Raw genomic sequence first — 16,159 nt, 5'->3', positions numbered from 1 at the left:
CACTAGAAGACCGATAGTCGAGGCTAGAAAGGAAAGGTGAGGAATGAGTAAGGAAGTTGAAGAGCAATACGACCAACAGGAAGGAAGAAGACAAATTTTCTCAATAGTTCTCTGGGTCCCAACCCTCACACTAGAACCGCACATATCCAATTTAAAAATATAAAGATTTTAATTAATTTTTTTTAATAAAATCACTATATGGAATTAAATTTATTAAAAATTTAAAACTTAATTTAACCTAACAAAAGAATCTTTACATGTTTCAATTTACACATTTATAATATATATCAAAGTTTTTAGTTTCAAGAAATTCAAAACGTATAAACAAATATAAAGCTTTGAAATTGAAGATTTTGAAAATTTCTTTGAATTTTCGTCTTCATATAGTTTTAAATTGTGTTCTAAGTTTTAAGTCCACCAATAATATGCTTCATTTGTGTTCTAAGTTTTAAGTCCACTAAAGCCCTTGTAGAGTGGCTGAAAGAAACAACATCATTGAAAATGTTAAAGTGAATTCAGTTTCAACCAAATTATAATCAGTGTTTGCAGCAATGGAGAAATAGTGTGGTGATGTTGGAAATGAAGGCAAAGATGTCGTGGTGGTTGCTGAAAGCAAGCAGTCGCCGCCGCTTTTCCCTTTCTTCTGCGCTTCATCACCGTCGCTTCTTCTTCTTCTTCCCTCGTATGTTTCTTTTCATTCAATTCATTGAAATCTCTCTGTTTCTGCTTTGACTGTAAGTTGTTTGTGCAGATGTTGCAGAGAGGGAGAAGGTTGACACTTCCACACTCACGAAACCAAGTTTTATCCACCCTTCTGCCGCTGTTCACTCCGATGCCCTCATCGGCAAAGTACTTCTTCCTTACACTTTCTCTCTTTTTTCAACCCAATGGTGTCTGTCTGTCTTTTCTTATTCTTCTGTCTTCCCCTTTTCTTGCTTCAACCAAAGTTTCATCCTTTTCTGCTGAATTGCTATTGGGTAGTTGAAATTACAGTTAGATGTGTATCACACTTTAATAACAATGTTGTTCATTCATCAAACATATTTTCACTTCTTAATGGATATTGTGCTTAGGGTGTTTCGATTGGTCCCTTTTGTTCTGTTAGCTCCTCTGCAAAGCTGGGGAATGGTTGTCAACTGTATCCTGGAAGTCATGTTTCTGGAAATACAGAGCTAGGGGACAATTGCACGTTGATGACGTGAGTTCAGTGTTCACACCTAAGATCACTGTTTCACATAAGGTTTTGGTCTGCTGAATAATACTTTTTTGTACCATTATATGATAGTGGTGCTGTTGTTGGTGATGATTATCCTGGATGTACCGTCATTGGAAGCAATAACACAATAGGATATCATGCTGTGGTTGGTGTCAAATGTCAAGACATGAAATACAAGGTATGCTTCACATAAACGGGTGGAGGTTTTTAGATTTTTTAGTTTCATGGTTTTTGTATTGACATTGCTAACTGTGTTGTTAACATACACAGTCATTCCATAGAATTTGATTAATGAATTAAGAATCGTGCTGTCATTGTTTATTGTGTTATAGATATGTGTAACATTTCTTTACTCAGGAAAAATATATATTGGGGGGTGAGGGTTGTTAAGGTTAATTGAAAATGCTCAAGAAAAGTCTATACACAGTGTTTGACTTTCAGTATTTCTACTTGAGAATCTTGTCAAAATCCCCACAAGGTCTTCTTATTAATCACTCAACTCAACTTGACTATATTTTAAATATGTATGTGTATTGCAGAAATATTGAAAGACCTTTTTTCCAGAAACAAAGCCTTAAGTATGGCTTGGACGCACTTTTATCTGTTTTGTTTTGCTTGAAGTTATAAAATGCGTTTCTGTTTTCAGTTATGTTTTGTTCTTCTCTTCCCTGAGTTGCATATTTATTAATTTTTCAATCCATTCTTAATTGACTGGTTTCGAACTTCAAATGTTGTACTGTAAATTTTTCCTTCACAGAGATGCATGCTACCAAAGCAGATTAATTTAATTTCTTTTTCTTCCAACTTGAATGAGAAGTCTTGTTCAGTTATTACAGTTTGTTTTTATTCTGGACACAATAATTAAGCTTAAGCTTGTTCAAAGAGTCATAGGAATGGTATTAATTAAATCATTAACATCACCCTCGACATGAAAGTTCATTGTGTTTGAAGGATGGATACATCAGACTACTGTGCTCTTCTATACCATGTTAAGGAGCTAATCATAGTAAAAGCCTAAGCTATTTGGACAAAGTGCATGTATTAACGTTGTCTTCTTCTGGCGATAGTCCTCATTATTTTTCCTTTGTGACTTCGTTACTATTTGCCGATGTACTAAATTTCTTTGTGGGTGCAATTTATGAGAGTTGTCAACATATCTATTTATTTGGAATATCTTGCTATTTGCAGGACATTATTTAACTGGTTATGTTGTGCATCCGTATTAACCCGTGTATGAATCACTTTCAATGTATTGTTCTTGTTAAGGGTAGAAAAGTTATGTCATTCATATCTGGCTTATTTTTGAAAAATATAAGTTCTTTAATGTGCCTATCATACAGCCAGAGGATGATTCTTTCCTGGAAGTTGGAGACAATAATGATATTAGGGAACATACTTCAATCCACCGATCTTCAAAATCAACTGATAGGACTGTAAGAAGACGGTTTTGTTAATTTTTGATAGTAAAGAAAAACAGAAATTTTCAGACACAAAGTACATGTATCTTTTCATACTTACCATGGTCATATGATCAGGTTATTGGTAATGGAAATCTTATAATGGGCTCTTGTCATATTGCCCATGATTGCAAGATTGGTAACAACAATATTTTTGCTAACAACACTCTTCTAGCTGGGCATGTTGAAGTAGAAGTAAGTTCTGAAACCTAAATCACCTTTTTACGATAAATTCTGCTTGTTATTTTGTTGTGTTTTAACCATGGAATTTAGAAAATAAACTAAAACTCTTCGCATGTAGGACAATGTTCACACTGGAGGTGCAACTATTGTGCATCAATTCTGTCATCTTGGCTCTTACTCGTTTCTTGGTGGTGGTTCTATGGTAGGTTTATCTTTTAATCTCAGTATTGAAATAGTCTGTTTTGAGACAGAGATATGATTTTTCCACAATCATGCAAGATGTTGTACAAAATCTAAACAGGATCTAGTTATCTAGTGCCTGGGTGGGACCAAACTACCAAAGCTTGTGGATGGCAAGGAGTATGTAACTTGATCACCTCTTGGCAAACACTTCAGCTACTACCTTGGCTTTATAGGGATGTTTAAACAAAGCTTTACTTTGAAAGTCTGTCCACTACAGTTAAGATTGCTTCATTTAGACTTAGGAAAATTTGATAGAGTTCTAAATTCCACGAGGAAAGTCAAAGACAGTTGTAATATCAACTGAAAATGAAGAGATACAGAATGATACTCCTCCTAAACACAAACAAGTACCCCGAACATTTGAATCTACAGAGAAATTCTCAGCCCTTTTTGTTTTTTCTAGTATAAACCTTGGTGTTGGCCATTTACCAGCTGTGTATATAACAGTATTTATATAGAAGTGATCTTTTCTTGACCTTGGCATTCAGTAATCAATACCCTTAAAGAACTTGTTAAGCAAATACCTTTTTACCATGCCAAATTGATTTAGAACTACTCAGGTATGCAACTACAGTGTCATGTTCTTACATAAATGAAGGTTACACAAGATGTCCCAAAGTACGCGATGGTAGCAGGAGAAAGAGCAGAGCTTCGAGGTCTTAATTTAGTGGGCCTTGCACGATGTGGATTCAGCACTGCAGAGGTTTGATCACTTTTTAAATTTAGTCTGCTTTAATTATATTTTCATCAATGCTAAACAACTCTTTTGGGTAATGCTTCAGATCAGAAACCTGAGAACAGCTTATCAAAAGATATTCATGTGCGTGGATGCAAATGCTAGGTCTTTAGAAGAAAGGATTGCAGAAGTGGTATTATTTGTGTTTGTCTATTTCGTTGGTGAAGTATCTGGTGTCTTCCTTAGGGTGGATTTCTCATGGTAAACCTATTCTGCAGGAGCTGCATGAAGAATTGGTACACGTTCCTGCTGTTCGTGCTATGTTGCAGTCTATTCGCAACTCCTTTGCAGAAAATCGTCGTGGAATATGCAAGATTAGACACTGGAATGTCTCTTGAAGCATGCTGAGGTCACTTTATATGCATTTTTGTGCTTGACATGCTCATTAGATGTTGTGAACGACAGGGTTTTCACCAAGAAGCCCACAGAAGACAGTTTACAGTGAATTTAGTTTACGTTGGAGTTTGTTCTTTTCATTGTTATACTATGTAAGAGTTTTGTACAGCTACTGAATATCATTCTGAACCCAGGAATCTCGACCCTATTCTCCATATAATACCCTCACTTTGCATAAATTGTCACTTTTCTCTCCATCAAGTTTATCTTGAAATGCATAAAATTTCACGGTTGCTGATTTCTCACTACAACTAATTTCTTGCGTATTATAATATTTAAGCTTCCAAAAGGACCAGAAAGCTAAATTGCACCAGAAAAATAAACAGAATTACAATTTTACAAAGCAAGCTAAAATATATTAACAAAGGATTGAACCCCAAATTTGAATGCAGGACTGAATATTCTATACATCATTCTAAACAAAAATTATACTGCGCATTTGAATGCAGTTCTATTTCTCATATTCCAATTGCACTATACAAGTGTGTTGCAGATTTTTTTATAGACGAAGAGTGATTAGACACACAGAAAGTTGAAGAAATTTTCTGAAATTGTACTAAATATATATATATATATATATTATACATTTATACTTTTTTTTTTATATAAATCGCTTGAATCACCCAAACTTATTCTTTTTTGGGTATACTAATACCAATAATAATAAAAACCTAGTTTTTACAATTTTAAAAATGACCATATTTCTATATTTAATTTACCTATCGTTTTTTTTCTCATATTTCAATTGCACTATAGAAGCTGTACTGTTACACTCAACTATGTTGTATTCTGTGAAACCTTATCCTTGAGTTATCCTCAGTGATGGCATCACTGCTCCTAGCATCTCCTCCTCCACTCTCCACCCAATTGCACACTTCCATGTCTTACCTTTCCTTCTCTCACTCCCAAACTCTCTTCTCGCCACTCTCCACTCCCTTCCCTTCCCTCTCAGCGTCTGCAACTTCCACTCTCTCCCCAACCCCTTCTGGTACATTCTGCAACACTAAAACTCCATTTTTTTCAACAACTTTGGTTTAGCATGCACGAATTCTGACACCCCATTTCCCAATTTTATGTATTTTGTTATCTCCCAGTGTACTGCGGCAGAGGGGACAGGAAAACTGCAAAGGGAAAACGCTTCGCCCATTCGTTTGGGAATGTAAACTTCTGCTCCCATTTTCTCTTTTCTTTTTTAGTTTAGTTTTAATGTTATGCTTTTCTTGGTTCTAATATTGTAAATGGGATTATTATTAGGCGAGGCCAAAGGACAAGAAGAAGGGTAGAGGGCCACCAAGGATTTATGCTCCACCGGCACCTTCCAAGAGAGACAGATTCGAAGATAATGAGGTGGTGAAGATTGAAATTGATGAGTCCCTCTTTTCTGGCTGATTTTATTGGTGAATTGTATTTTTTGGGTCTTTTTCTCCAGCATTATTCCCTTGCATTCTTATACTTTTCAAAGGATTTTTTTATTTCCTGCAAAAGTTCGTGCTCTCAACTGTACTTTGTTGATAACATGTTCAAAATTAAACAACTATATTCAGTATGGGCTGGTGTCTTAATTGTTATGAATGTACTGATATGGATGGTTGCCTTCCTCTCTATGTCTATGTGTGGGTGATCACAAATCGACTAGAGATTAAGATATTTCATTATTTATAAGTAGATGCACTAGGTTGGTTTTATGAGATTGAGTTAGGTTTAAAGTTCACTTTTTAACATGTTATCAAAATTATTTAAAGTTTATCCTAACGAGTGTTTGTTGAGTCTATCGTGCCACTTTGACGATTTTTAAAGTAATTGTCAATCTATTGGTGTTTGTGAGTGTTGCCACCAGCATTGGACACACAAACTGAATTCTTAGCTCTGTTTATTTTACTCTACAATCCTTCATAAAATATTGCTACTTTGGGAAGATCTACCTTTCGGTTCATGGGAGATATGCAAAACATTAGAATTCAAAAGCACTTTTCTTTATGGTGAGTGGTGTCGGTTGCCTTTTCCCTTTTGCTTGATCAACATTAAAATATTGCTTTGGTAGAGATCACAAATTCGTTCCACTGGAGGAGTCAAATAGGATCATTATGACTAATGAAATTCTCTCTTTCAGTGTTTAAGACAATTATGTATATTTGAGATTCAATTTCAAGAATCAAGACTATTGGTTAAACTACAATTACTTCAAATAATTTGATCACATTCAAAATACAACTAAAGTGGTATGTTTGGCAAGTTTGCAGATACCAACATCTAAGTATCGAGATTATTGTAAAATGCATATACAAGAAGTCATGGACAATTTGGCATATAAGAATTACTCATGAAAGCTTGAATCAGGATTCTATTCTGACTAGTTTAATGTTGGAAGATTTCTTCCTTTATCACTTTTCATAGCCCTAAAGAGAAACCAACAAGGAATATATACATAGTGAAAAATGTACTTACAGGAATAAGTATTATGAAGATCAATTTATAAAAAATACAAAGAGGATCAAACCCAACCCCCTTTATAGTGGCGGAAAAGGTTTTCTGTTTGTGCATTTTTGAAGGCACTGCACGCAATTAGATAGACCCAGATGAGGACAACAACTGCCACCATCAAAAAGATATTGGCTTTCCTCCACTCTTCTCTGAGATTCCCCAGAAGACCTGCCTTACATGCATTGCAGTTGTAGCAGAGTTGATTCTGGTCATTAGTCCACAAGTAACAATCAGGGTCAACCATTGGATTCACAGGATTTATCCACAGTATGGGGTTCACATAATTGTATCCGCAAGCACTTGGAGGTTTACAGCATCCTGACTGTAATACGTGAGCAGTGGATTAACATGACTTCTATTTTGTAAGAAAAATCAAGAGATAGGATTATATTACCAAATACGAAGAGAGTTGAAGTATAGAATATGTTTCATGTCTCTCAAAATTTGTCTTAGTCTTTATACTTTAGAAATGGTAAGTTTAGTGTTTCTACTTTTTAGTAATATGTGAATTTCATCCCTCGACGTAGTATTTTTAAGTTTCAGGAATAAGATATTGCTGATAAAAAAAAGTTTCAGGAATAAGATAGAAAACCAGGTCCCACCCACTTCGAACATCACAGACACTCTTCTTTCCCAACTCCAACTCCTGTTGTGCTATAGAGAAACTTCACAACTAAGCCACTCCAAAGGGAAGGATATCATGTTTCACTGATCCCTAACAATCTCATCTATAAGAAACCTTATTCTTATTAATGAAAATTCTAATTTAGCAATTTAAAAGCCATGAAGTCCAAGGCTTATTGGTGTGAATCGCTACATTAGTTTTAATAAAGATCAGGAGTCTGAAAGGCGTGGATTTAGAAAGAGAAAGGACTTAGCAGTCAACATATTGGTTATCTTAACTATAACATGGTTAACAAAGTGAATCAGTGTCCTTGTTTATCTTGTATAAAAGAAATGGTAGGAGAGAGAGTAACCTGCAAAGGAGAGATATGCGAGTTGAAGAACTGATCAGCAGATATGTAATCCTGCGTGAGCTTAATGCAGACATTGGAATGAACCAAACAAGTGGTTATCTTGTTCCAACTCCAAGAAGTGGTGACATGGTTCCTTAGCCAGGGGGAGAAACCATGGAGCATGGACTCCTTGAAGCCTTTTCCGGGGACATAGTAGGTTCCATCAGGTGTAGTAACGATGAAAGAAAAGAGGAGGATGAAAAGGAGAAGAGCGATGAGGATGGCCATGCAACAAAGGTAAAAGGCCAAGAGGCCCTGCTTGTTCCAGTAAGCACCGACAAAGCCAGCTAGAGAGACAAGGAGTACGAGGAGGCCAAGGATGAGGACGTGCCAGCGGAAGTTGTGGATGCACTCGTTGTCTGGTTTGGAGGCCAGCCATACACCTGCACCTATTATGGGAATTGAGGCCAACAGGGCTATGAAGTTCAGCACCACAGTGATGTTGTTGCTTACTCCCATGTCAATGTCAATACAACAAATGGGATGTTGAATACTGCTTTTCTAGTTTGCAAAATGTGTTTTTGTAAACTAAACTTCACAGGTTGGAGTGTGTGCAAGTATGAAGATGGCTTGTATTATTCTTTTGGAATCAGAAGAGGAGACTGAATTGGACATAGATATGCATAAATCTCCTTTGCCTTTGTATTGTCACAGCTTAAAAGTTCACTTTTTATTATTATTTTCTATTCTTTTACAACTGTATTAACTTTTTGATTTGAAAAAGGATACAAATAACAGAAAAGGATGCATATAAACAACTCAAAAACTCAAGAAATTAAAGTAAAAACCTCTGCTTTCTTTGTTATTATTCATACTGAAACATAAAAAGGAAAAATGAAACATGTCCTCCTATTACATTTTCTTTTATGAATTTAAGGTTTATGTTGTGATGGCCGTTGGTCATATTCTTGATGGATTCAAATCAAGGACCTTTTTCACCCAACTTGGTCTTGCCATAAAGCTCCAAGTAGTCTCCATAACGGTTTCACCAACTGGATTATAGAAGATGTTCCATTTTTGTCAGGTTTGACTCTGCACCACACTTTTATACAAGCTATTGCTCAACACTTCCACTTGGTCACCTGTGTTCACAAAAATGGCATTGTTCTTGGAGGAGGAATCTCCACCCATTTGCCATCTTTGAAGTCATCTTGGAGCAATAGGATGATCCCACCAGCATCTGTCTGCTCTCTAAGTCCTCTAACCAGTGCCTCTAAACAATAGTGAATATTAATTAGCTGCTTCACCTTATCCATTAGGTTCTTGCCACGTTCATGGTTCATAATCTGCACAAGTACAATTGGTGAAAAGGAGAAAAAGGAAAAGGTGGTGGAAGGAGGAAGTAACACATAGATAATTCTCTTTACCAGAAAGAAACCCCATTTCTGACAAGCTTCATGCAAAAGTGCCATGGTTTCATCCCTTTTGTCTCCATTGAGAGTACTGAAATCTATAACAGGAATAGCCACCTTTTGGCTGAACGAAAGCAGGGGCAATAGCAAAGGAAAAAAGGTTGCACAATGCAGAGAGGGAATGAATACCTATTTTAATTCTTTTTTTTTTCTATTTTAAATTAAATTATGAATATATATTATTATATTATTAAAGTAAAGTTGTTAAATCATTATTTTATTTTAGTGGGGTTGTAAAATTAATTACTGTTCATTTAAAATTTATGCAATTTGTTGCTTTCAAACTTGACTTTCCTAACACTTCTTCTGTGCATCAACATTCTAACCTAGGCATGCTTGTATCACACAGGTTTACATAAGGTTGTATTACGACACAAAAATTGAGATGACAAAGTTCATGCTCTTTATTTTCACCACAAAAATGCAATAAATTAGCTGTTCAAAAAAACTTTATCCGAATTAAATCCACTTAATTATAATACGATAATTATAAAGGTTAGAGTAGGCTAATCGGACACTAAGAATTTTTTAAAATAAAAAATTATTAGAATATAAGATGTGATGTTTAGGTCCATATTTAAAATGGAAAATAATTTTATATTTAAAATTAATTAATGATAGATAACATGATAAGTTCATGAAAATTTGTCACATTAGAAAACTTTTAAATTCTAAAGATAAGAACCAAAGTCAGAAAAGAGACTCTCAAATATTAACTCACAAAGAGATTTTCATTGAATATATTCAAGGGTGAGTTTAAAAAGAAGGATGATCTCTTTTATAGAAGTAAAGTTCATCCTAGAAGAAGAAGAGACAACAAAATTGAATTAACTTTGTTAATCAAGAGTTATCTCTTCTAAACATGATTGGTACATGATAATCTCTTAAAATTAGAGAGTGCACATGAGTAGTTCCTTGAATATAGGAAAAAGTAATTATGACTCTTAGAGAAATTACATGTTAAACGTCTATCTACTGATACAAGAAGACTCTTGAAAGGTTGAAATGATTAGATAAAAGAGTCATACTACTTCATGTAACTTAAAAATGACATGTGGTAGTTTAGAAGTTCCAAAAGACACTCTTAACTTTAGGAGTTCAAGAATTTTGTCCAAACTCTCTCAAGTTCAAAGCATGAGGTTCTAACTTCTCTTAAATTCATCTAAAGACTAATAAATTATATATTTACATTCTTCTATAATCTCCTCTTTCAAAGCTTGGATTCTCCTCCTCTTAGTCTTTGTTGAAATCTCTCTTTTATTTCTTCTTTGTCATGTTTCTTGTGTTTACCCCTCTTTAACTTTCTTTTGTCTTTTTTCAACAAACTTTTCCTCATCCTTATTTATATTAATATGTATGTTGTTTTTGCATCAGACATCATTGGTGAACACTAGATCTAATATTTGAAAAGTTGCATTTTCAAATTTTAGTGATCCCACTTAAATTTAGTTTTGAAGACATTACATGTATGGCATGGTGAGTAACGTAATGCAGTATTGGAATTTGGCTGATATCTCTTAAAAGAATTGCAGATTAATGGAAAAGGCAGCATAAAACAACAAATTTATAACATGTTTAATACAAACACTAATATTGATACGTCATGAGTGACACAATACGTACAAGTTTTAAACACTTCAAAATGACAATGAGACAAGAACATATGTGTATCTGTAAAGCATGTGACAGCATTTATTTTTCCACCAGATCATGTGCTTCTTCTTATGCCATTACTAACTTCTTCCATTTTTCCTGCTAATCTTCATACCAGAACTGCATACTTCTTCTCTATTCATCACTAAATGGTTTGTTTTTCCATGTGTTTCACCTAAAACTACAAAACCGTTATGAGGTGAGATTTGCATCCACTTATATACTATGATAACGGTCCGATAACAGGTGATCTGACTATGATAGATTCAAAATTACTCTGATACCATATTAAAAATTAGACTTTAAGTCTAATTCAACTTCATAAAATTGACTTATGAAATGAGGTTTACACCCATTTATATACTATGAAATGTTCTAGATCTCTAACCAGTTCTTCCTCTTCAAGGAATAATTTGTCCCAATCTCAGAACAATATCAGTTCGGAGAACCTCTCTCTTCTGGTAGCTAGTCCTTGGTGAAAAAGTCTTACTGTGTTTTCATGTATATGAACTATATATACTAGTCATGAATGGGACCAATATAGTAAGAATGTGTATGAGGTGTCTCAAAATGGACAATTTCGTTTTCAGTTTCTTATTATGTTTTACTTCTAAGAAAGATTAATCATGAAAAAAAATCAATAAACACTTGTAACACGACAATAAAAATGAAAACCGTTTCACTATAATAGACAAAATATAGCTAAATTAGCTGATCTTAGTTTAATTATCGGACAAAATGAAAATGCGACAAAAGATACAAGACTGGTCCAGTTTCATGTTTTGGCGTTTACTTGCTTTGAAGATATTGCAGAAATAACAGATGGCAATTTAATGGACAAAATTAAATGATACATGCGACAAAAAAAATTGGTCCAGTCGAATATTTATTCCTTTTACTTATCATTGAAGATATAGTTGTTCTTCAAGTTATGTTCTATTATTTTGTCACATAATTTCTTGAATTAGTTGTTAAATCTAAAGCTATATTTTTCAACTTAAAAATCATTACTTCAATGACTAGAAGTAGTTTTTGTTGTATTGAGATCGTAAAATCGAGATATTTTAGGGGTGTCTAGTTCTTATACAAATAATCACAACACAAGTTTTTTATCACCCAACCATATGAGGATCCAATCGACATTACAACACAACCGCCGTATTAACATACCATAACAAGATACAAGATCACATTAATATATAATTACATCAACCCTCCAAAGAAACACAATCTCAAGATAAGACACAAAAGTCCAACAACTAAACTCAATATTTGCCAACAAACAGAAGTAAACCAAACACTCAAACGTCAAATCCATCAAACCGATCCTGCAAAGAGGATATAGAACCAAAAAAACCCTGCACAAAACACACCACACGTATGTTAATTTAAATGGGCAAAACTAAATGATGAATGCGACCAAAAAATGGCAGTTGAATGTCCATTTTGGTAAAAGGAGAGAGGTTGAATCCCACATTTTTCATGCCATATGAAATCACAGATATCTTTTTGGTGACAGATTAAAGTTAAAGCAATGAAATGTAAGAAAATTACACAAGACCTAACCTACTATAAATAAGTGGTTTAAGTGAAACCAAATGACAGAAGAATGAGAATTAATTATGATGTTGAGAGGGTTGGTGATGTCTGCATTAAGACGCCTAATTTGTTTGTATTACCATTTTTGCTCTGCATTAAATTTCATGTAAATTGTAGGTATGTCTGCATTATCCAAAATAAGCTACACATAGTTATATTACCTTTGAACAAAGACAAAATGGTAGCATCCACAATTTTCATGTGAACCATAATAGAGCATGTATATATATAATATATAAAGCTGCTAGAGTGAAAAGTCCAAATAATTGGACACCACACAGATGGTTACAGGTAGTAAAGAAGACACGGATTGTTGGTTGAGATGTCACTATTTCTAAAAAGTCCTCATAAATATGACACATTTTTTAATCATATTGCTTAATAAATCCTACAAAACAAGCATATGTTATATAATCTTTATCCCTCCAACATTATAACTTCTAGTACAACACCATAGAACACATCTGCTACATGTACTAAACACGTCTTTAAAGACATATGTTTTTCGTATTTAGATTGGTGTTTTGAGTTAATGGTTTGTAAATGTTTGTTAATTTTTTTTAAGTAGATTTAGACAAATTTCTGAACAAATTTCTGTCTTCGTTGAGGCATGTTTCCCATTCTTTGATGAACAAAACTGGACAAAACAACAAGAAAAAGAAAGAAATTCTAAAATACATACGTGTTTATTTAATTCTAAAGGCTGTGTGGAATCCAAATCTTCTCAACAGAATCCAATTTGCTTTAAATTAAACCCAACATTATAAATAAAAAAGCTTTGGTGCCAAAAGTCAGAAACGAAACTTCATCCAATCACGTACTTTTTTGCCATCACCAGTCTTTATTATGTTGAGTTATTGACATGGCAAAGCACTAGTTCTGATTAAACTTGTTCATTATGCATTGAGCACAAACTTTATTTCACTATAGCATTAATATAATAAGCATGCAAGAATGTTTTTGGTTTAGCCAGGAGAAAACGTTTTGGTTCTTGCATAAGTGTTTGATTATATAAGTGTTGAAGTATCCATTATATTCAATTATTCTTTGCTTTTGCTGATAAAAAAAAAATAACTTCTTGAAAAGACTGAACTAATTTGCTATGATACAAACAAATATTTGATTATACACATAAAATAATCAACTGATTAATGCCTACCAATATTAAGAACACCAACAACAAAAATGTGTTTTCTTTGAACAGATTGATGATCTTTTGTTTAAGTTGATAACATCAATTCATGAATAGCTGAGTTAAGTGACGCTAATTGGGCCAAGAAGGAAGGAAGCAGGGGTTGATTTAGTTTGTTCCATGGTCTTAACCTTGCCCTTGGAGACTGAAAGAGTGAGTTCCAGATCAGGAATTGCTGCAATATTATTTGAAGATTTCATCTGAGGATGAAGCCACATAACACCTTCATCATCTGCACCTGCTTCAGCTTCACAATAATTATCATCTTCTCTCTGCTCATCTGTCTTCTTGGTTTCTTGAAATTGAAGAAGTGACAAGGTGACATCGTTCTCAATTTCACCTTTGGATTTAGCAGAAGAAACTAAATCACCTGACTTACAGTTAGAGCTGCCTCCAACCTGCATAATTAATCAATATTTTATAAGCACCATAGAGACACGTTAATTAAGTGTTGTAATGTCTGTTGGATCTTATCTGGTTAGGTGATAAGAAGCTTGTGTTGAATTTATTTGTATAAAGGATTGGAACACACTTAAAAAAAAAAGTTAATGTATACCAAGTCAAAAAGACTTGAACGTCTCTTTTTCTTGTTCAAGGTTGCAAGACGAATAAAGTACTTCTGAGCATGGCTAGCAACTTGTGTTGGGGTTCTTGTAGTCACATAGTTTCTGGAGATACCCCTCCAATCACCTTTTCCCAGCTTCTCGAGTCCAACAAGGAATGTTCTGTGCTCTTCTTCTGTCCATGGCACTCCTACATTGTATATATATATATGCATGCACAAAGATTATCATATATACATTAAAGGAAAATGATATAAAATGATGGGTGAACAAACAAAGGAAATATTGAGTACTTTTTGATAAAATCTGATTTTTCTGAGCAAGAAGAATAGAACATAAAAATCCACAGTGAAGAACAAACTTTAATGGAGAAAATGAGTGATGTGTAAAGTATTGAAACAAAAGAGATAAAAATTAATTGAACATAATGTTGGAGGAAGAGAATTAAGTAAAACTAGTAGTGTGAGTATTGACCAATATTGTTAGCTTGTGAAGGAATAGATCTATAAATGTGGATGAATTTGAGTGTGATGAGCGTGATGCATACCTTTCTTCCTGTCTTGTGGTGGAACAATGAGGCCATCTGAATCTGATAGATACCCAACAGATGAAGAAAAGGAGGAAGATGGAGAGGATAATAAGGGCAAGGAATCCATGCTGAAGCTTTTTTTCATGGTAAGAGAAGAAGAGTTTGATATGTGTAGTTGAACCCCAAAGAGACGAACTCCTACAAAAGTTGCTCTCAAAGATGAACAGGTTCTGGAGTTATGACCTCTGTTTCCACAATGTGAGCATTTTCTGCCCATTTTTCTCTTCTCAGATGACACCCTCAGCAGCAGAATACTTAACTCTGTGTGTTTGAGAGGGAGCTTGAAAGAAAGAGAGCAGAAATAAGAGATATATTTGGTGGTATATATGATGATGATGATGATGATGATGATGATGAGTGAGGTGTGGGGTTTGTGAAATTGGAAGCACACCTAGAGCAATTAATTGGATGGACATTGTTTATTGTTGAAATATGCTTTTACAATAATTTTCTTTTCCCCTTTCATACACAAAAGAAATCATGAGGATATAGATACCTTATCTTATTTGTGAGTACTTGTGTTCTAGGGTTCCACACATGATGATGGGTGATATGTAAGACAAACACGAAAACGAACGCTGATACGATATGAACACGAAAATGATACGATATGAACACGAAAATACATGTAATTTTTAAAAGGTAAGAGATGGAACACAAATTTATATATTATATAATTATGAATTATATAAATTGATAATAAATATTTATGTGCATAAGTATGTTTCATATTTTTTTTGAAGCAGAAAGATGTTTTTCATGATTGATTCCAAATGATTTATTCTTTACTTTTATAATTATAATAAAGATTTATACAATAAGTTTGAGTTTTTAGAAAATTAATGTATTTATTCTTTTTAAAATTTTGTTAGAACCGTATTAGAATTGTCAGAAATTCAATAAATATTTTTGAAGACACTTCACCGATACGTTTCCTACGAGTGTCATATGAGTATCAATGTCCAATTCGTGTGTTCGTGTACGGACACGTCATTTAAGAATAATGTCCGGGCCTATTCACAAAAGAGATGTACTTAATGCTTTTAATCACTTCATCTTCTATTATATTTAATAAAATGAACAAATTATTTCCCGATTGAAAAAAGACTAATTGAAATTTTCTTAAAGATAGTGTTTACTTATACAAGTAGCATGATCAATTGTGTGTTTTGTTAAGTATGCCTATGAAAAGGAATTTATATATATAAGTTGAGGGGAAAAGACATATCACATCATGCTTTAAAAGCAGCATGCAGATTGTTTTGCAAAGGTACACTTGCCATAATTAAAATCTGAGATTCATATAAGAGATTCCTGTTCATGGAAAAACTTCATTAATCAAGCATTAAGATTTTGAATCCAAGTTGAAGATTGTTTACTTATAATCTGTGCAGCAGTTTGAGAGTGATTTGGCATTATCTGG

At 33.9% G+C, this 16,159-nt stretch overlaps 5 protein-coding genes across 6 annotated transcripts; 2 read left to right on the top strand and 3 right to left on the bottom strand.

The window, feature by feature from the left end:
* The first annotated feature begins 410 nt into the window (after window positions 1-410).
* On the top strand, window positions 411-4,410 carry LOC137838141 (probable acyl-[acyl-carrier-protein]--UDP-N-acetylglucosamine O-acyltransferase, mitochondrial). 2 transcript variants are annotated; one of them, XM_068647382.1, is made up of 10 exons: window positions 411-682; window positions 761-849; window positions 1,074-1,198; window positions 1,286-1,394; window positions 2,557-2,649; window positions 2,752-2,868; window positions 2,975-3,058; window positions 3,698-3,802; window positions 3,882-3,968; window positions 4,054-4,410. In XM_068647382.1, the coding sequence occupies exons 1-10, from the start codon at window positions 571-573 to the stop codon at window positions 4,171-4,173; spliced, it is 1,041 nt and encodes a 346-aa protein (XP_068503483.1). In that variant the 5' UTR covers window positions 411-570; the 3' UTR covers window positions 4,174-4,410. The 2 variants fall into 2 exon arrangements, with proteins under 2 accessions (XP_068503483.1, XP_068503482.1); XM_068647381.1 differs by having other exon boundaries at window positions 752-849.
* A 462-nt stretch (window positions 4,411-4,872) lies between these two features.
* Window positions 4,873-5,777, top strand: LOC137838134 (small ribosomal subunit protein bTHXc-like). Its single transcript, XM_068647371.1, has 3 exons — window positions 4,873-5,219; window positions 5,326-5,390; window positions 5,486-5,777. The coding sequence occupies exons 1-3, from the start codon at window positions 5,054-5,056 to the stop codon at window positions 5,618-5,620; spliced, it is 366 nt and encodes a 121-aa protein (XP_068503472.1). The 5' UTR covers window positions 4,873-5,053; the 3' UTR covers window positions 5,621-5,777.
* A 768-nt stretch (window positions 5,778-6,545) lies between these two features.
* LOC137838133 (tetraspanin-2-like) lies at window positions 6,546-8,337 on the bottom strand. The gene is made up of 2 exons (XM_068647369.1): window positions 7,690-8,337; window positions 6,546-7,034 (listed from the first exon to the last, which is right to left on the bottom strand). The coding sequence occupies exons 1-2, from the start codon at window positions 8,185-8,187 to the stop codon at window positions 6,723-6,725; spliced, it is 810 nt and encodes a 269-aa protein (XP_068503470.1). The 5' UTR covers window positions 8,188-8,337; the 3' UTR covers window positions 6,546-6,722.
* Window positions 8,338-8,675: 338 nt separating this feature from the next.
* LOC137838915 (1-aminocyclopropane-1-carboxylate oxidase 1-like) lies at window positions 8,676-10,887 on the bottom strand. Its single transcript, XM_068648124.1, has 3 exons — window positions 10,879-10,887; window positions 9,096-9,269; window positions 8,676-9,014 (listed from the first exon to the last, which is right to left on the bottom strand). Exons 1-3 carry the CDS (start codon window positions 10,885-10,887, stop codon window positions 8,817-8,819), a joined length of 381 nt encoding a protein of 126 aa, XP_068504225.1. The 3' UTR covers window positions 8,676-8,816.
* A 2,580-nt stretch (window positions 10,888-13,467) lies between these two features.
* LOC137838132 (transcription factor MYBS3-like) lies at window positions 13,468-15,150 on the bottom strand. Its single transcript, XM_068647368.1, has 3 exons — window positions 14,695-15,150; window positions 14,141-14,337; window positions 13,468-13,982 (listed from the first exon to the last, which is right to left on the bottom strand). The coding sequence occupies exons 1-3, from the start codon at window positions 14,951-14,953 to the stop codon at window positions 13,647-13,649; spliced, it is 792 nt and encodes a 263-aa protein (XP_068503469.1). The 5' UTR covers window positions 14,954-15,150; the 3' UTR covers window positions 13,468-13,646.
* Between the last annotated feature and the right edge of the window lie 1,009 nt (window positions 15,151-16,159).

The sequence above is a fragment of the Phaseolus vulgaris genome, chromosome 4 (genome assembly GCF_000499845.2).
Source record: "Phaseolus vulgaris cultivar G19833 chromosome 4, P. vulgaris v2.0, whole genome shotgun sequence".
In the NCBI taxonomy this organism is placed as follows: domain Eukaryota; kingdom Viridiplantae; phylum Streptophyta; class Magnoliopsida; order Fabales; family Fabaceae; genus Phaseolus; species Phaseolus vulgaris.
This window is presented reverse-complemented; position numbering and strand designations above follow the sequence as displayed.